The 18,300-nt window shown below is 44.2% G+C and overlaps 1 protein-coding gene across 3 annotated transcripts; it reads left to right on the forward strand.

Moving 5' to 3' along the window:
• Window positions 1-62: 62 nt before the first annotated feature.
• Window positions 63-17,727, forward strand: vezt (vezatin, adherens junctions transmembrane protein). 3 transcript variants are annotated; one of them, XM_086146613.1, is made up of 12 exons: window positions 63-186; window positions 1,244-1,381; window positions 7,232-7,321; window positions 7,404-7,588; window positions 7,734-8,018; window positions 9,131-9,288; window positions 9,566-9,714; window positions 10,496-10,854; window positions 11,713-11,906; window positions 13,630-13,736; window positions 13,811-14,018; window positions 14,710-17,727. In XM_086146613.1, exons 1-12 carry the CDS (start codon window positions 151-153, stop codon window positions 15,267-15,269), a joined length of 2,469 nt encoding a protein of 822 aa, XP_086002739.1. In that variant the 5' UTR covers window positions 63-150; the 3' UTR covers window positions 15,270-17,727. The 3 variants fall into 3 exon arrangements, with proteins under 3 accessions (XP_086002739.1, XP_086002740.1, XP_086002741.1); XM_086146614.1 differs by having other exon boundaries at window positions 9,143-9,288; XM_086146615.1 differs by lacking the exon at window positions 63-186 and adding an exon at window positions 483-619.
• The last annotated feature ends 573 nt before the right edge of the window (window positions 17,728-18,300 follow it).

An 18,300-nucleotide genomic window follows, 5' to 3' on the forward strand; every position in this document is an offset into this window, starting at 1 on the left:
TCGCAAAGAAGTAATGGTTTGGCGCAAAGTTTTTATGGACATGTAGTTTTTGTGAACTTTAGCAGCCGGCTAACGATCAACTTCACGGTTGTTCCTGACTACTGTTGCCTACAACTTGCAAAACAGGCTGCGCATAGATGGCTGAGAGCAATGACTGAGGAGTTTGACGAAGATGTGGTATTTGAGGTTGGTCCTATGAACGTTTTATTCCGATAAAAAAAGGGCTGAATATAATGCTTTGTCATGCCCCCTCGAGGGTTTTAAGTAGACATGGACATTCCCGCGGCAGCTAGCCACATAGCTAAAACAAGCTACAGGGCATGCTAGCTTGCGCGCTGCTAAATGAGCATTACCATCATTTGTTAGCCTCAAAACAAATCCTGATATTTGGCCGTGTTTCCACCAAGGGGCTTTTGTGGTCATGAGGGGGGGCTGAGCCTTGGGGCTAGTGTTCGCATTTTTGTAGGCGAATCGTTTCCAAGACTGGTAGTTCGAGGTGGGGCGGGGGAATGACCACATCCAATGCGTCGGTTCTGAAACGCATACACACTCAAACACACACACAAACGACACATCTGGATGTTGTCAAGATGAGCCGAGTCTTCGTGTGACCATGACAGTGAGTAATCTTTCTGGCTGCTTTTTGGGACGTGCGCGTTGAGGAGGCGAGGTTCATTTCATGAAGTGTGATGCTCCTGTGCAGCCATCCTGAGGCACTAGTCCCATCTTTTTTTTTTTTTTTTTCCCAGCAACAGAGGAACAGCAGTCGGGAGAGAACTGGGTCAGGCATCTTTTGGTTTTTTGTTCATTTTTTCCCCCCTTAGCACGGGATACACTCCCTCCTGTTTTCGTTGAGTGTGTTAGTTCTCTTGTTTAGGGAATGGTTGGGCTGTTTAACGCTTGTGTATATATTCCTGCAAGAATGGTTATGACTGGATGACTTGTGTTTACATTAATGGCCCCGTTTCAGTGTGTCTCATTTGGCGGGGCTCAGAAGCCTGTGTGACAGTTTGCAGATTTGCACGTCACTTGCGTGAAATCCTCTGCTGAGTGGATACAGCGATGCTGATGCTGCACAGAGGATAGAGCGAGCCAGTCGTAAAAAGTGGAGCCTGAACTTTTTAGTGGATTTAATTTTTTCAGACACCAGTGAGAACTCAGTCCAACTGCGCGACATCACCATCTCTCAATTTATTCTCCCTCCGATGCAATTTAATCACCCAAGCGATTTCTCTCTTTGCAGAACTCTCCTCTTTTCCAGTACCTGCATGATCTAGGACACACAGACTTTGAAGCATGTCCGACAGCGTCACAGGAGGAGGAATGCGGTGGACAAGATGGAGACCTCGTCTCTCTGGATGACGCCCCGCAGAGAACTTCAGTGAGTCGGCCAACGGCAGTCATTTCTCCTGCACAGAGATTATTACATTCGCACACAGCCTCGTGCTACATAAATGCTCTCTGCCGCAGCGTCCTTTTCAGGCCCTGCAACAAAGTAATTAAAAAAGAAGCCAAAAAAAGACAAAGTAACAGGACTTAGGTCTGACATGTAACGATGGAGAAGCTCAACACAAATGGCGTTTTACAAAAGTTCTCGCTCACAAGAAAATGGCTGCTGAGAGCAACCTAATGAGGCGCAGAGGCAGTTTTGACTGTTATTGAGCCCAAATAAAAAAACAATGCATTCGCATACTTTTCACCAAACACCTCTTTTTGCACCATGTAACGTACTTTCCGGACGATAAGCCGTGACTTTTTTCACTTAAACAACAATGCGGCTAATATATGAATTGGGGGGGTGGGGGCAGCAAGCATCGCAACGCTAAAACATTTATCCTCGTCACATCGGACCGGTGAAATGACCGGGAAATTCTGAGTCCGTTCAACTCCGAGACCGAAGAATACGACGTTGGCGGTTTTAGTGCGCAGGAGGAAGCCCAAGATAGCGATCAACTAGCCGGTGCGGCTTACATTGAGGTGCGCTCAATAGTCCGGAAATTACGTTATTCGAATTAGGCTCATGAAGATATAGACGTAACCCATCACAGCTGGGCGACAACACAGACCACAGCCCGTAAAGTGACAAAATTACCCAGACATAATAAGCCTCGTGCACAGAGGTTTATGTGCAGGTCTATTGTGTAATGGTGAACTGGTTTAATCTATGGTGTAAACTGATCTTGTGATGAAATGAAGTGATTGCCTCTTCCTCGCTGCTGTGATTTGTACTCAGTGAAAGTTTCAGCCCAGAAAGTTTCCGCCAGTTTCAATTGTTTTTGTGTGTGTGTCATAAACTGGAGCGTGTCTGGTAGTCTTTACAGCTGGTTCTCGTCGTACTGGACAGTATTATAAAATAAAATGGCCATTGTCGTTAAAAGTCCCACAAAAATATAAAACAAAAAAAAGGAATAGTTTAATTCCCTTACTGCTATTTTTCAGGGTATTTCTGATCAATTTTGTTTTAAATATTTTTATTTAAAAATGTTAAAGCTCATGACTTTATAAACAACCGTGAATTATCTGAAGGAACTGTTGAAAGATATTGTGCTGGGTAAAAACAGGTCAACAAAATTTTCGATTGTTAAAAAAAAAACAACTCATTCTCCAACACAAACCAAATGAACCAAAATTATACTGATATTGTGACATTTTATCGAGCTCTCAATTCTCAGCCCCAATGCCAATATCTTCGCCTCAACATTATAATTTCAAAAGCCAGAGTAGGGAACTGGTGATTTGTGGCATGTTATTCGTAAAAATGGACAAAAACATTAATGTAACTGTCCCAAGAGATGCTGATAAGAATTTTTTTTTTTTTTTTTTTGCCAATTAACTTAAGTGATCAATTGCTCACTGTCTCAATTCTCCACTGAGACTCTGGCAGACCGAGCTTCGTCAGCGAGCGACGTGGGGGAAGCAGCCCCCCCCCCCCCCCCGTCATCATTTTTCAGACCAGAGATTTTGCTCTGAACCCGCGGGCTGTGTCTGTCTCGGTTTGACCCACGCAGTCGGATAGAATATAATGGATTTCCACTATTGACTCAAATCCGTGACACGCTGTTGCATAGTCGACCCAGCAGACTGTCAATGTGCGGCGTGTCAGTCAGACAAACGACAGTGGGGAGTGCCGCCTTCACACTGATGCAGGTAGTTTTTGATGCGTTATTAATTTTTTTTTTCCCGCGGCATTATTTTTCTAGATATCTGGTTGTGTTTGTGTGTGAGATTGCCGTTAATGGATTTGCTTGTGATTTGGCGATCAAAGGATTAAAACTGGTAACAGTAACAGCTCTTCTCGTCTTAATCTAACATTTGTCAGAGGCCAGACCCGTGATTCAGCCAGGCGAGTAATGCGCCCCCCCTCACCCCCCCATCCCCACCGGTGACGGGAAACTGTGTCGTGTTTGCTTCATTCAGGAACTTTCCTGCACATGTCACGTTTCCTCTCCGGTACGCTGTTGTTCCAAGGCAGCTAAGGGTGACGGGAGCTTGGGATGAGACAGGAAAACTCCTGGCCCGTCAGCCTGTGACATGTTTCCTGCCGCCGAGATAACACCGGAGCCGAGGCCGATTGACGTGCACGGGTCCAACTAGTTGTTTTGAGCTGTTTCGTCGGTTAACTCTGAAACTGCGCTCCCGTGGAAGGTGTTCCAGACCCTGTCGGGCGCAGTAAGAAACCCTCAGATTGATATCCTCTCCATAAATCCCCAGTGTGTATATTTATAGAGGCATGCATAATCCTGCTCAAATGAGCTTTTCAAAGAAATAATACTGACTGGAAATTACTCTGCATCTGTCTGGTGTTAATGAAAATTTTACCAACAGTGTTTATGTAACAGGGCTGGGTAGTATATCACTACCTACAGTAAACCGCCCCCCCACCCCCTCCCGTAATTTGCTCATACACTGAACTTTTCTTCAGCGGCTCTTGGTTGGATCGTCAAGGAATGACCATTATTGATTGTTTGATGATTATTTCAAATAGTCAAATATCATTGCTCAGTGCGTCATGTTTTAGGGTAACACAAAGAAGCTGGGTGTCGGAGGGGTTTGCGTCCCGAAGTTCAGACAGGCCCGATCATGATCGCAGATCAATACCGGCTTCGGCAGCTGCACTCCCAGTGTCCCTAAATGCACGGTGGATGACCATCACTATTGTGCCTGCCGTGAAACAACGTAACAGTTGTCGTCTGACAAACTGGCAATTCAAGCGCAGATAAACTAACCAATCAAAAGAAATGGGGAAAAAAAGTCTCCTTGCTTTTAATAGTCAAATTGATTTTTCTCACCATTAGATGCGTTTTTAAACCGGAAATCACCGGTAATCTGTGGATATCAGGCCATAGTTATCCGTGCTATCCGATACACCGATCAGTATCCAGACATTGATTATTTGGTAAGTGATTTTCTGGAACTGATTTAATTTGAAAGTTATTTATCATGACATCTGCTTTTGATTTGAAAAGATTTGTGCAGCTTCATGTTAGATATTACCAAGACAGCAAATAACATTGTATTTTATTGGCATTGCTTTATAAGTGTATAGTATTTACAATAATCAACGTGTGAGTTCATATAAATGTAACTGGTTTAATGTAAGTTTTAGTATCTAGTATTGATTGCAGTTTGATATAGACTAAATGGAAAAAGGTTCTCCTATCAGACTCTGGCCGCTAATATCATATCCCCATCCGAATAACCAGGGTTGACATTAAGATCCAACACCCTTTTTTAAAACAAATGACGGACCAGTTTCAGTTTTTAGGAATTCCACGTCAGTGTCTATTCTCCCACAAAAGAATCGGTTCAGCGGCTTGTTCCTCCTTTGACATTTTCTCATGCGTTTCCTTGGAATCTAAAGAACAGAAACACAAAGTATGTCTTGCTCACAGAGGTCGCCGCGATCCTGGACGATGTTCGTTGGATTTCCCACCAAGCTCAGGCGTGATGACTTTGCCACTTCATTTTCTCGGTTGATAACGGAGGATTAGGAAGGCGTTTTCATCACGGTGGGAGCAGCCAGCATGAGCCATCGCAAGAACAAACCGAAAAATACGCGCATCGCTTTTTAGGAAAATCAGCCAATTAACACCAGAGCAGCGCAGTTGATTCCCGTGGATGCGTTTGCTTGGAGAGTCCTACTGCCGCTTTGAGCAATTTTACTCATTTGATGGCAGGCAAAAACAAGCATGACATCACAAAGAGTACTCTGTTTTTGTATTTTTTTTTTGTTTATTTGTTTTGAATTAGCACCGCTGTCATTTCGGGGTATGGGTTGCTCGAGTGTTTCCCGTGCCAAAACAGCAGAACACCGAAGAGGAAGCGCAGGCCTGAACTGGGACGCGAGGGGGAGCTTGTTGTATCGAGTGTATCGATCAGCTGCCGTCAGCTCCTAACATCGCTATTGTCGTGAGTTAAAACAATGTCAAAAACTTAATACCCGAAATGAAAAAATCAATGGCAAGTTTGTTTTGTCAGCAACCCGCTACAAGTCAAGTTCAGATCGGCTACTTTTCACACAGCCGGACGTTTTAAATTCTTTCTACAATTACATTTGTCGGGTTTAAACGTGTCTGACGTTAAGCTGAACATCCGTGTCAGTTTCAGGTAGAAATTGGTCTTTGTGGTGTTTGATTGACATTTCGCTGCAGCCGTGTTTTCGTCCTCTGGAACGTGACCTTTAAATGTCACACAAAGGCCAAACTGAGATTAATCCTGATAATTTAAAAAAAAAAAAAAAAAAAAAAAAGGGCAGTATCATTGCTTTGTACACTGTTGGTACACGTTGCCGAGAACTCATGTACTTTTCATTAATGTAGAAAGTGAATGATACCAGGTATTTTTGCTCCCAGGTGTCAGTCCTGGCTTTAAAAACACATTATCTGCACAGCTTTGCGGTCTCCGTTTACGCATTTTCGCAGCACGTTGGAAAAGTGGAGACCGTTGCCTCTGATCACCTGTCCGTAACAACCCCAGTGAACCGGTAACATGCTTGCTTCACCCCCGAAGGAAGGGAAAAAAAAAAAAGGGTCAGCTTGCAAACTTTGCATCCTGGATCAATAACCCTGTATTAACCGCACTATTCACACACACACACACACAATCTCCCCCACTTTCTGCCACAAACCGGAGCACAAACATGCACACACATAACGTTCTTACGGGCTCAAGCGAACAAAGAAGTGTGTGTGTGTGTGTGTGAGATGTACTATGTACAGCCATTTTATGGAACTCTCCTATTGTTCTAACTGCGTATTTGACTAATTCCACAGAACAAATCCGATTAGGGAAAAGTAGATCCTGCCGGCGATCAGGCTCTGGGTAGGCCAGCCTATTAGTGCTTGTTAGCAATATTGTGAGTGTGTTTTCATAATCGTAGCTCTTTGAGCGCCGTTTTTTAGGGCCCGACATTGTGGATATTGTATAATGTCAATGGTATTTTTGGTGGTGCATATTCTTACATACATCCAGATCCCCATTCTTTCACAGATAGATGTTTTGAAACTCTTTTTCCCAGAATTGTCCTCGAGAGTCCATAAATCTTTACCAAAAATCAGCCGGAAAAAGCTATTTACCAGAAAGAAAAGCCTTTTTTTTTTTTTTTTTTTGAGAAGTTACATAACCCATCACTGACAACGGCAAGAAAATATTTGGAATTCGGTGAGAAAAGATGTTACATGGAAATGATCAGAAAATGTAAGAGCAGAACATCAAAACTTCCACCGAAATGTAATTTTAAATGTCAGATAAATGACGTGGTGTCTTGAGATTTTTATATTATGGACCTCTCCCATGGGGGGTGTGTCCGTGTGTATGTGTGTGTGTGTGTGTGTGTGTGTGTGTGTGTGTGTGCGAGGAGCTAATCAAGGACAGCCTCACATACCCTTTTCCCAGGAACTATGTTTTTTTGACAGAATAAAACCTGGTTTTGTTGATCCTTACAGTGTAATGTTTTGTTTTGTTTTCTCACGGTAAGGAATGCTTGATTGTACTGTAAGGGGGCAGGAGGTTTTTTTTTTGTGGAAAAGTGATACATTTTTATTGTAGGTCTCGCCACTTCAATATTGATCAATATTCAATTGATCAGGATATCAATAAATCTAAATGTCACTAAATGAGAAATATTTTACAGATCTGTCGAATCCACTCGGGTTGTATTTAAAAATCCCTCAATTAAAGTGGAACCAGTTTCAGTTAAATTGAAGCCTGTGTATCTGTGTGTGGTTTTAAGGGAGGACGTTTGTGGAGCCTGGTCGAGGTTTTGTGGAGATGGAGCCCCTTCCACCCGGCTGCTTCTTCCCAGGAGCTGGAGAGACATCTGGTAGGTGGAGGAACGGAAACCGACACGGGAAAACGTGGCGTTAAAACAGCCCCTTTTTCACGTGCTGCCCGCCGCCCCGCAGGACGGAGTGTTCGGTCAATACTCGGTGAGGTGCATCCTGGACCAGGACGTGCTCCTGCAGGAGGACGTGGAGTTGATCGAGCTGTTGGACCCCAGCCTGCTGACCCTCGGCTCCTCTCCCTCTGGCTCCCCTAGCCGAGCCAGCACCCTGCCCAGACCCAGCCTCTTCGCCAGGCCCACTCTCTGGTGCGTCGTAAGGGGCGGGGTTGATGGACAGTACCATTACATCACTCCGGGTGTATACACAGAATCATGCTAAAATTAAGTTTCATCGGGCCAAAAAAGCGTTTTTTTTATTTGAGAAATACTTCATCCCACTCCTCCCTTTCAGGGACATGGCGGGGCTGGTGGGCCTCGCCGCGGTCCTGCTGGGTCTCTGCTCTGCCTCCGGCGGTCTGTGGTCACTGGCCGCTGCCCCCTGGGGCCTGGCCCTGCTTGGATGGGCGGGTCTGCGGGGGGCCGCACTCTGGAGACAGGGCCACATGCAGAGAGACGTCCATGCCAGGGCATGGCAGCTCCAGACGCTGGTCCACAACAGCAAGACCCTGACGGGCTTGTCGCGTAAGGCCCTGCGGCTGGTCCAGGAGACGGAGGTCATCTCCAGAGGTTTCACCCTGTAAGTGTGCTCCTTCTGCCCCTTAGCTTCTAAATATCAAACCCAGTCATCCCCCCACCTCCAACCGTCCGCTTCGTTCCTCCTGTTGGGACCTGTTGATTAACCTCCCTCCTCAGGGGCTTTTTGCCAGTATTTGTTTTCTTCCCCCTGTCTTTGTGCCGCTATAAACAGTCTTTAGAAAAACACACGCCGACGGCGCAGCGTCACAAGCGCTGAATTTAGAAACAAAGGGGATTTGTCATCCTGCGCTAAGGGGCAGAGTTCTCGCACGTCCTGGAAAACCTGGGTCCACCAGTCCTGGACAAATCTCGTGTTTTCCTGGAAAATGTATATATAGATATATAAAACGTGTTTTTTCAATTAATTTTTTAGCAAGTTGCAATGCTGCGCTTTGTGCTCTAAATAGAGAGAATCTAAGCTGGTTTATAAATAGACTCTTCATTGTTATCTGAGAAAAGGCGAGGCAGTGACACTGGTCATTTTCTTTTTTTTTCTCCTTACGGATCAATCAGCCCGGTAGTGTTTCCCTCCTGCTGACGTGAGCGGCGTTCAGCGGGAGAACACCAGATTTTGATGTCCTCTCTGACTCCCAGATGATGTGCAGTCGATAGCCGGTCAACCCGGCTCAGAGGCCGGTCGTGACATTTCCCAGCCAAATACAAACAACTAATCACCCCGTCCATCGCTTGTGCGCAACCTGCTTGCGAGTTGCGCAGGCCCCCTCCAATGAGGATTTGTGTCCCTTTTCATTAGGACATTTAGGACACAGAAAGGAAAACTGAAATGTGGCGACCATACGCGCCTCAGAGAACGCTCTCGCCGATAGTCCGTCGCTCGCTGTAATCCAGATTTCCAAGTCGGATCAAATAAAATGACCGTTTCGCATCCCAAACACCACAACGTATGCCAGACGTAGGCGGCCATGACACCTTTAACTGCATGTCAAACTGTCTTGTCTGTCACCTCCGTCTTTTGTGTTCACATCGCCGCGTAGCGCCCGAGCGGTCTGGTCTGTCATCTGTGTTGTCGTCATGTTTTTTTTCCGTGTTGTATGTCTGCCCCCCTGCCTCGCTGGGACGTCTCCACAGTTGTATCACATTTCACTTGTCAAGTTTACTCGACAGGGTGAGTGCGGCCAGCTCCTTTAGCAGGGCGGGGCCGGGGGCGGTGCCACGCAGCCAGCAGCTGATCGGACTGAGGAAGGCCCTGTACCGGGCCCTGCGCTCCTCCTTTAGAGCCTCGCGAAGAGCTACCTGTCACATGCTTAAGGCATATCCTTTACCGAAGATGGACCGATGTTCTCTACTGATCCCGGTTTCGTCACTGCAAGTCAACAGAGCCCAACAGTCAATACTGAAAGACTGTACGGTGAATATATAAGAACAGTCAAAAAGAGTATTTACTGGTACCGGTGCGTGTCAGGGTGTTTCCGCTAGTCAGTGATTTTCACAGGAAGGATGGTTTCGCCGAGCGCGTGGCAAAAATGGCGTTTTCGGAAACGCGGCTTTCCTGCAGAAGAGGGATTCGTCCTTAATGCCCCCCCCAAACGTTCCCGCTGAACTCGGAGATCGATAACGTGACCAACTACGTGTCGGCGGTGCCCCTGAAGGAGCTGGGGCTCGGCCTGGGGATCGAGCACCTGGGCGATGAGCAGGCACAAGAGCTCACGGACGACTACAGCCTTCCCGCCCTCAAGGTGAGGAAGACGAGGGGAGGGGACCCGTCTCAATGGGAAACTAATACTTAATCATAAACTTGGATATAGACTTGTGAAATTATAGGAAAATGCTCAAGAATTTAGAAAAACATTCTGAAAAAGTTCTGTTTTTGGAATGCCATGTAAACATTGTCATGTGCAATCAGAAACACATGACATGGCCATCTTTTTTTTCCCCAATAAAAATAGATTTCTTGTTTTCTCAGTGTCAGTCAGTATTTCAGTTGTCTTCTTTTGTGTATGTTTAGTACAGATTAATATGTTAATGTTTGTCAATTATGATAATGCAGTCCAACAAGTTATGAAGTTGGTAGTCCAACAGAAATACACTGCTCAAAAAAATAAAGGGAACACTTAAAAAACACATCCTAGATCTAAATGAATGAAATATTCTTATGAAATACTTTGCTCTTTACACACTTGAATGTGCTGACAACAAAATCACACAAAAATGATCAATGAAAATCAATTGTATCAACCCATGGAGGTCTGGATTAGGAATCACACTCAAAATTAAAGTGTAAAAACAAACTCCAGGCTGATCCAACTTTGATGTGATGTCCTTAAAACAAGTCAAAATGAATCTGTGTTGTTTCCTGAGTGGACACTATGATTTCACAGGAGTGTGATTGACTTGGAGTTACATTGTGTTGTTCAAGTGTTCCCTTTATTTTTTTGAGCAGTATATATGGAGCCCACCAAACATGTCCTTCTGGCTTTCCATGAATTGTATCGACCAGTAATCTGCTTCTCATCGCAGATGCTGTTCCAGCTATGGGTGGGCCAAAGCTCCGAATGTTTCCGGCGACTTGCCCTCCTCCTGTCACCGCGGCGACTCAGCGATCAGGAGGAGGGCCTCTCCAAACCGGACCCCTCCAGGCCTCCTCAGCCGGCGCTGCACCGTTCCATCGCCGCCGTGACCGAGCCCCTCCACCGCGCCCTGGCCAGCTGCCTGTGCGAAGTGCAGCGCAGCTACGACTTCCACCGGCATTTCGAGACCCAGCCAAGAACGGCGGGCACCGACAGAACTGGCCGTGCCAGGGAGAAATGCAGAGAGCTCAACACGTTGCACACCTCCATCCGAAGCCTGCAGCTGCACCTCAAGGCCCTGCTCAGCGAGTGAGTGACACACACACACACACACACACACACTTGAGTACGTAAAGGTGAGTTTAGTACATGCGCGAAACTATTAGATGTTGAGATGAGATGAGAACAACTTTATTTATCCTGAAGGAAATTGTGCCAGAGTTTCAAGCAAAAACATAACAGTAATAGATTACAGTAGGAAGGAGGGAGAATAAGAAATATAATGAAATATAAATTGTCAAGGTTAAGGCTATCAAGTGTTCAGGGAGAATCCATTTAAAACCTAAAAACCTGCAATCTATCACCGTATGTCAATATAAGTACTCTACAGAGGATTTTTATTCATTACTTTTTATCACAGACCTGTGTTTTAAACTTAACAATATCTTGGGGGGAAAAAAAGAAGGAAAAAATCCTATTGGAATTATTTCATTATTTTTTTTCCTTAGGAAAGTTATTTAAACTTCCCAAAAACCTGAAATGCAAGGAATTACTTGGAAGAAATCGAGGAACCATTTACTGGTTTCTAGTTATTTGAAAATAAGGAGAAAGAACTTCTTAAATATTTTATGATTGAAATATATTCAAAATTGAAGGGACTGTTGTGTCATATCCCATCAAAATGGAGAAATGGTGGAAATATAAATCCAAAAAAAAAAAAAATCAAAATATTGGTACTGCTGGATTTTATGATGTTTTCCTGTACGTTTTATCCCCAAAAATTGGCTTCTGAAAAGAAATCCTTTTTTCTAACAAATCATTCAACCCTTACCTGTTAGTTTGACATGAATCGGAGCCATCGTTAAAATGATGCGCCGTCTCATGGCAACACACTCCCCATCCAACAACATTTCTCTTCCTCCTCCTCCTTCTGGTTTTTTTCTCCAGGATGATCATCCTGGAAGATGACCTCGAGAAGCTGATGGTGTCCAGGGAGGCGCCAGAGCTGACGCTGGAGGGCTACCAGGACCTCAGCAACCGGCTGCATCAGCTCTGCCCGCACATGCAGGCCAGCGCAGGCTGCTGGGAGGACACAGTCAGCCAGGTGGAGCGCATGCTGAGACGGGCCAACGCCTGCCCCGGTGAGCGTGAGGCCGGGGAAAGGACACACACACACACACACACACATAAACACGACACAAGTCGCACCTGCCCCTTGTCGTCCAGCTCAAATTCTCTGCCGCAGGAAAACCAACATTCACCTCCTAGTTAATGTACTTCATTTGACCTGCTTTTTAAGACCAGATGAGTCACATTAAAAACAGTGTTTAAACGAGAAAATAATAAAATCGGGGTCGTTCAGTGGAAAGTGACAGCCATTCTCGAAAAACTTGATTTCTACCGCGACTGCCCGGATGCTCTCTGTCTCAGTCCGAAAACAATCTGTAGGTTTACTGAACACTCTTAAATTGTCAGTAGGTATGGATTGAAGAGTTAGTCATTGGATGTTTTTTTTTATTTGGCCTTGTGATTGACAGTCTGGGTCAGGGGTCGGCAACCCTTAACACCCAAAGGAGCCATTTGGACCCGGTTTCCTCGGAAAAGAAAACAATGGGAGCCGCAATTACTTTTTTGACGTCTAAAATATAGGTACCACTGTATATATTGCTTTTTATTACCTTTACAGTTTGTATAAACAAGTGTGTCGTGTGTTGCTTCTGAAATTCACAAAGTATTACGGAGAAAATCAAATTTTATTTATGTAATTAACTCATTTTGAGCTTTGGGCTTTTAGAACGTGTAGCGGAGCCTTTACCTGAATTTTAAAAATAAATCGGGAAAAAAAATCACAGTGTCAGTAAACAATGAAAAATAAATATTTGCAAAATATCTTCATAAATATTTATTTTACCTGGTTTATGGGACTTCTGCTCCTGAACTTCTGCGCACGGCATCTGCAAATCGGGACTTTACCGGCTGGCGGGTATACCGGCTTCCGCAAGTGTGACGTTATTTTGAGCGGCGAAAAATAATAAATATAATTTTATTTAATACTTCAAGATCACAATAATCTTCCAACTTGGAACTAAAAGTTAAAAAAAGGAATTTACACAAATAAAATACACTTCAATTAAATATTTATGATTTTTTTTTTCCCAAGCCACTCGGAGCCGCAGTGTAAAGACGAAAGAACCGCGGGTTGCCGACCCCTGGTCTTGGTTAAAACCCACCTCTTTTCCAACGCCAACTGGGGTTGAATCCAGCCCTACCGTTACCCTTCAGTGCATACGATGAATCAATAAATGCCTTTGTATGGGATCAAAACAAAAGAAAAGATTCAGATGAACTGTTCATTCCAGCAGCATCCAGGCTGGAAGCTGAGACTGTTCCAGCTGCTTCGGCCCCAGCTTTTTTTTTACATAGAATCATTTTTCTCTTTTCCTGATAAGAGCAGGAAGAGCATCAGTGGTTTAAGTCGTCCCTCGTGTAATTTCGGGGGGGGGGGGGGGCGTGTGATTGGTCTGAACATGCCATCAGCCAAAATGCAGTGCTAGTGTTATTAAAGATCCGTTCGAAATGTCCCGACCAATTCAGAACTGGTTTATTGTGATCAGATTTTTCTGTCATTGGATAATTTGATGTTTAATTCAATGATAATTCCAAATAGACAGGCCTTTCTTCCCAAGGCTGGCCTCCTTGACAGGCTTGTCGTCAGGCTACAATCAAATAATGCCAATGCAGATCAAACCTATTGAAAATGAAACCGCAAAAGCAGTCATTTAAACACACCATTAAATCAGCAACTGCTGTTTTCACGCACAACCGAGGCACATCAGTAAATGTCCGTCTGCATCACGTCCGCAGGCAGCATCGAAGGGGTGCAGCAGTGCGGTACTCCGGTGACCGAGGTCCCCGCCCCCCCTCCATCATACCCCCTGATCCTGGACAAAGATCCGGTACCGGAGGAACTAGTAGGTTGTTCGGCTTCCGGTGTGCGACTCAAACCCGCAGCTGGTGTGTACCTTAATATTTCGTTGCCTCCGAGGAGTGGGAGGCCTATGTTTCCGACTCGGAGTCCGACGGCGAGGGCAAGGACTCCTGGTGCGACATGCTGACGCTTGAGGAACGGGAACGGCAGCGGCGGGAGAGGGAGGAGTCCCGTCGCGTCCTGTCAGAGCTAAAGGCCGTCTTGGGCTTCCGTGCGTCCGAGGATGAAAGGATGAAGAGGAAGCAGCTGCTCTTCAACGACCAAGGTCTGAGCTGTACCTGACAGCCGCGATAGTTGGGCATTTGAAATTGGCCCGGGATTAGTGGACGATAATTGCTTTATCAGTCCGCTTCTGTTTTATTCTGCCACTATGGAATCACTGGTAAAAAAAAAAAAAAAAAAAAAAAAAAAAATTGACATGGTTTTTGGAGACGTTTGCAAATTGTTTTTTTTTTTTATCTATACTTAAGTAGTCAGCACCATAGAGAACCCTTCAAACCCATTGGCCGGCTGCAGCCATGCCTTTTCATGTTGTAGACTTGTTAAAAAAATAGTAGAAATGGTCCAGAACGAGTTTCCAGCGATTCAGGAGGTGTCGACTATTCAAATACTGACATTTTGGCCAACAAATCTTAATGCTTCATTATATCTCTATAAGTGTCACTACAAAGTAATGCATCAGTCTCATCGGTGCTGAGAACACAATCTATATTTATGGAATAATTACTAACTGTGACACCGTGTTTTGGATTTGTTTAATTCCGAAAATGTCCTGAAATAAAATTACAAAAAATATTAAGAAGTGACCTGAAAACATTTTTTTTAATTACTCTGATTAGCAGTCACAATTTCATTTTGAATGATTCGAATTCTATTTGCTACACATTATGCTCACTCTGAATGGATCATCAACCAGTGATCCAGCTCTAAGCACATCATTTCCCTGTTTTTCGCAGCCGCTGTTCTGCCTTCGTCCTGCAGCGACAGTTCAGATCCTGCCATGAAGCCGTCTGACGCTCCTGCCTCCGTGGGCTCCGCAGAGACCGGCGGCGAAGAAGGAAACCACCTATCAGAGAGCACCACAGGAAACGGAGGGGCCGAGCGGGAAGGAAAAGGAGACTGGGTGGAGCCCCAACCCGCCATCAAGCCAGCGACAGAGTTCAGCTGCGGTTTGGAGACAGAGGAAGGGGAGCTGGGAAGAACCTCGGTGTGTGGGAGAGGAGGAGGCGGAGCCTCCGAACTGCACCAGTATGACGGGGTGGTGGAGGAGGGGGAGGCGCAGAACGGCCTGGATTGCTTCCTGAAGCCCAGAGTCCCCGCCGTCACCGTGATGGACAGACTGTCGGAAATCCACGGCTCAGAGACTCTCAGCTTCAGCTCCGCCCTCGCCGCCCAGGTAGCGGCGCGCTCGCACTCCCTCGTCCATATGGAGGAGCAGACCTTCTGGGACGAGGAGGAGGAGGAGGTGGAGGGCGTCGAAGAAGAAGAGAGGGACAGACGAACTCCCGCGGACTAAAATCAAACATCCGCGCCCACCAAGCACTGAGCAGAGAGTGTCTGCGTCTGATGGTATTCTGTCGATGGGTCCGTGTTTCATTGCGATGAGAAGACGCCCCACATCACTCTCTTCCCCCCCCCATCCGTCCACATTGTCGCCCGTTAATTCTTACTGCTCTTTTTGCTGTTGAATCTCAGGTACCAGAACCACTAGAACAAAATACATCTGCCAATATTCTGTAGGATGTCTTTTAAAAGGATTTTAAAAAAAAAGCTAAAAAAAATGAGTGTGCACAATAACTGTACACACTACTTCCCATACAAAGTGAAAATGGAAAGGGTGTGTATCGTGATTGTGTGAGAGCACCGCAATCACGTTACGCACACACACTTAAGACAGATTCGGCCATGTTTTTTTTGTCAGTTGAGTGCACGATGAAACCGTGCACCATTCGGCCCGTCAGAGGCGACTGACTTGCCAGAGGTCCCTGAAAACACATCTGTGTGTGTGTGTGTGTCATGTGTTTCAGCTGCTAAGAACAAAAGTCATCTTGACACACACATAAGCAAAAACAATTAGTCTGGATAAATATGACATATACCAGTCGATATCATAGGATGATCCTAAATCCCAAATTCTATTCTTATCAATGCACTGATATCCTGATACACATTATTTCTCTTAATGTTTGTTTTAAAACAAACTTCAAGATGTTTTTCACAGATTCTTTCATTTCAAGAATACAATAATCGATTTATATTTTTTCTTTTAATGATGAATGTCGCGGTTTTGGCGGTTGAGTCTCTGCCACTTTGAAAATTGATATCCCGCATGTCGTATTTTTCAGATCCAAGAAAATACATTTTTGTTGCCAAAGATCCTCGCAAAATCTCGACATAATCATATCAGTGTGCTTTTCAGAATTATGATCTAAAAGTTATCATGACACCCAACTTAGTTCATCTTATTCGATTATATCAGTCAAAATAATCACAGTACCATAATTCATTTGTGTAAACTTGCGCTGCCCCTCTGAAAATCCCTTTTTTTCTTTAACTTTCTTTGTCATTATTTTATTGAATATTTTACCGAAGCAATCCGAGTCCCAGCTGCCTTGGTAGGACGAGAAAAAACATTTATATCTAGGTCGAAGGAACAGATTGTCTGCGATTCCCTTGGCGACGTCCATGTAGCACGTAACCATCACAATCGCCCAATAGATGTAGAGATACCAATTGTAGGTGGGAAGAGAAAAAAAAAATTTATGTTGTGTTTCTTGTTTGTCTCACCGTATTTTGTCGGGCACCGGGTTCGTACAAGTCTTAAGAGTTCGGTTTATTCTTACGTTTAATTTGTACTCAAAACTTTTGAATACGATTGAGCTGAATAACACTCCTTTCGAAAAATTTAGTTTTTTAGCATTAAAATCCAGTGTCACGTTTACAGAAAGAAAAAAAAATTTAAATGAGAAATCCCTGTTACAGAGATGGAATTCTAACTTATATTATTCCCATCGCTTAGAGAACAGTTACGGTGATGCTGAAGGCCCTGAGCCTGGAGGCATTTTGGTTTAGGTGCCTTGAAAATGAAGTGCTTGAATTTAAAAGAAAAAAAAAGCTGATTGAACCCTTTGGGCTCAATTTATGCAGGTTCTGTTAAATAAGGTTATTTAAGAGTGTAAAAAAAAAACCCTCCCCAACAAAAAAAAAGCTCAATCCTAGACACGCAGGAACAGGAAGTTGAATTGTTTTATTCTTTTCCGGTCCTTTCTGTGGGCCATCTTTCTGGCGGTTGGACACGCAAGGGTCGCTAATAACCGTCTATATATTCTCTCCTATTTCTGCTGATTTATTTGGACTACAAAAGTACTGTAAAGGAATGAGAGAGAAAAAAAAAACGGCGTGAACAGCTAGGCAGGCCTGGATTATGACTCGACACCTTATGGACTGAACCGTGAGCTTGAATTTATTGAAGTGCTGCTGTGAGGATTGCGATCAAACAGAAAAAAGAGGGGTTATTTATATAAAAAAAAAAAAAAAAAAAAGATTTTTTTCTCATGTGTTGGCAATCAATAACTATTTAATATGAAGTTGCCATAAGAACCATGATGTACCCTGCCTTCCCCTGTAACTCATTATGTCTGCCTTGTCCTGACCCCCGTCCTGCACCCTCCCTCAGGGTCAGGGCTCCCTCCTCCCTATTCTGCATTTTCCAGTGTGAAATAAAAGACCATTCTGGAGGTGATGCGTGTTCGTATCCTGAGATCTTATTCCGACACCCACTCCCACTCAGGTTTCGCGAGCTCCCGGCTGAGAAACCAGTTCAGAGGGGTTACTTGATACGATTGATGGGGTTTAGCATTTCTCTGACCCCCAACAGCTGCCGCTCCCCCTTGTGAGATATCCTGAACCTTATTTATGAGAGGAATTGGTTCAGAGATTTACGGCAAAAGAACCTGGATTTTGAGTTTTGGATGTGTTTAAGGGAAAGGCACAACATTCTGTTAAGAGTATCTTTGGCATTTAACTACAGCTTTAAACACATTAAGGGAGGATTTCACTTCCGGTATATCTATTTCATACTCCAAATAACAGAAGAGTTGTTTTAAACAAAATATTGCCATCTATTGTTTTTGCATCTTAATATGACTAATTTGTAGCATCTCAAGTGGTTGTTCTATTTTTCTCAATTTATAGTATCTTCAGCGATTAGATATATATTTACATTTGGCGCTAATCGACTCCAGTCAGGCATTTTAAACAAATACAAATAATGATAGAAAACATGAATTCAAACATAATTTTCTGGTTTTTTTTTGTTAGCCATTGTACAGTATCTTCAGAAAAAGATTGTGGCAGCTTAACAGATTTCCTTAGGATAAATTTGGTGCAAGTTCAAGTTGTATTAAATGCATTTCGTAATTGCAATATATTCATTTTGGAATATTTATAATCCGAAATGTTTCTCCCGCAGGTCATTGCTTTCGTTATTATAAATCGCTGTCCACAGGACTATTCTTAATGTCGATATTTCTAAAAACACTTTAAAA

The sequence above is a fragment of the Fistularia commersonii genome, chromosome 5, assembly GCF_037954325.1.
Source record: "Fistularia commersonii isolate RoL2024-O1a breed Wild chromosome 5, RoL_Fcom_v1.0, whole genome shotgun sequence".
Lineage (NCBI taxonomy): Eukaryota > Metazoa > Chordata > Actinopteri > Syngnathiformes > Fistulariidae > Fistularia > Fistularia commersonii.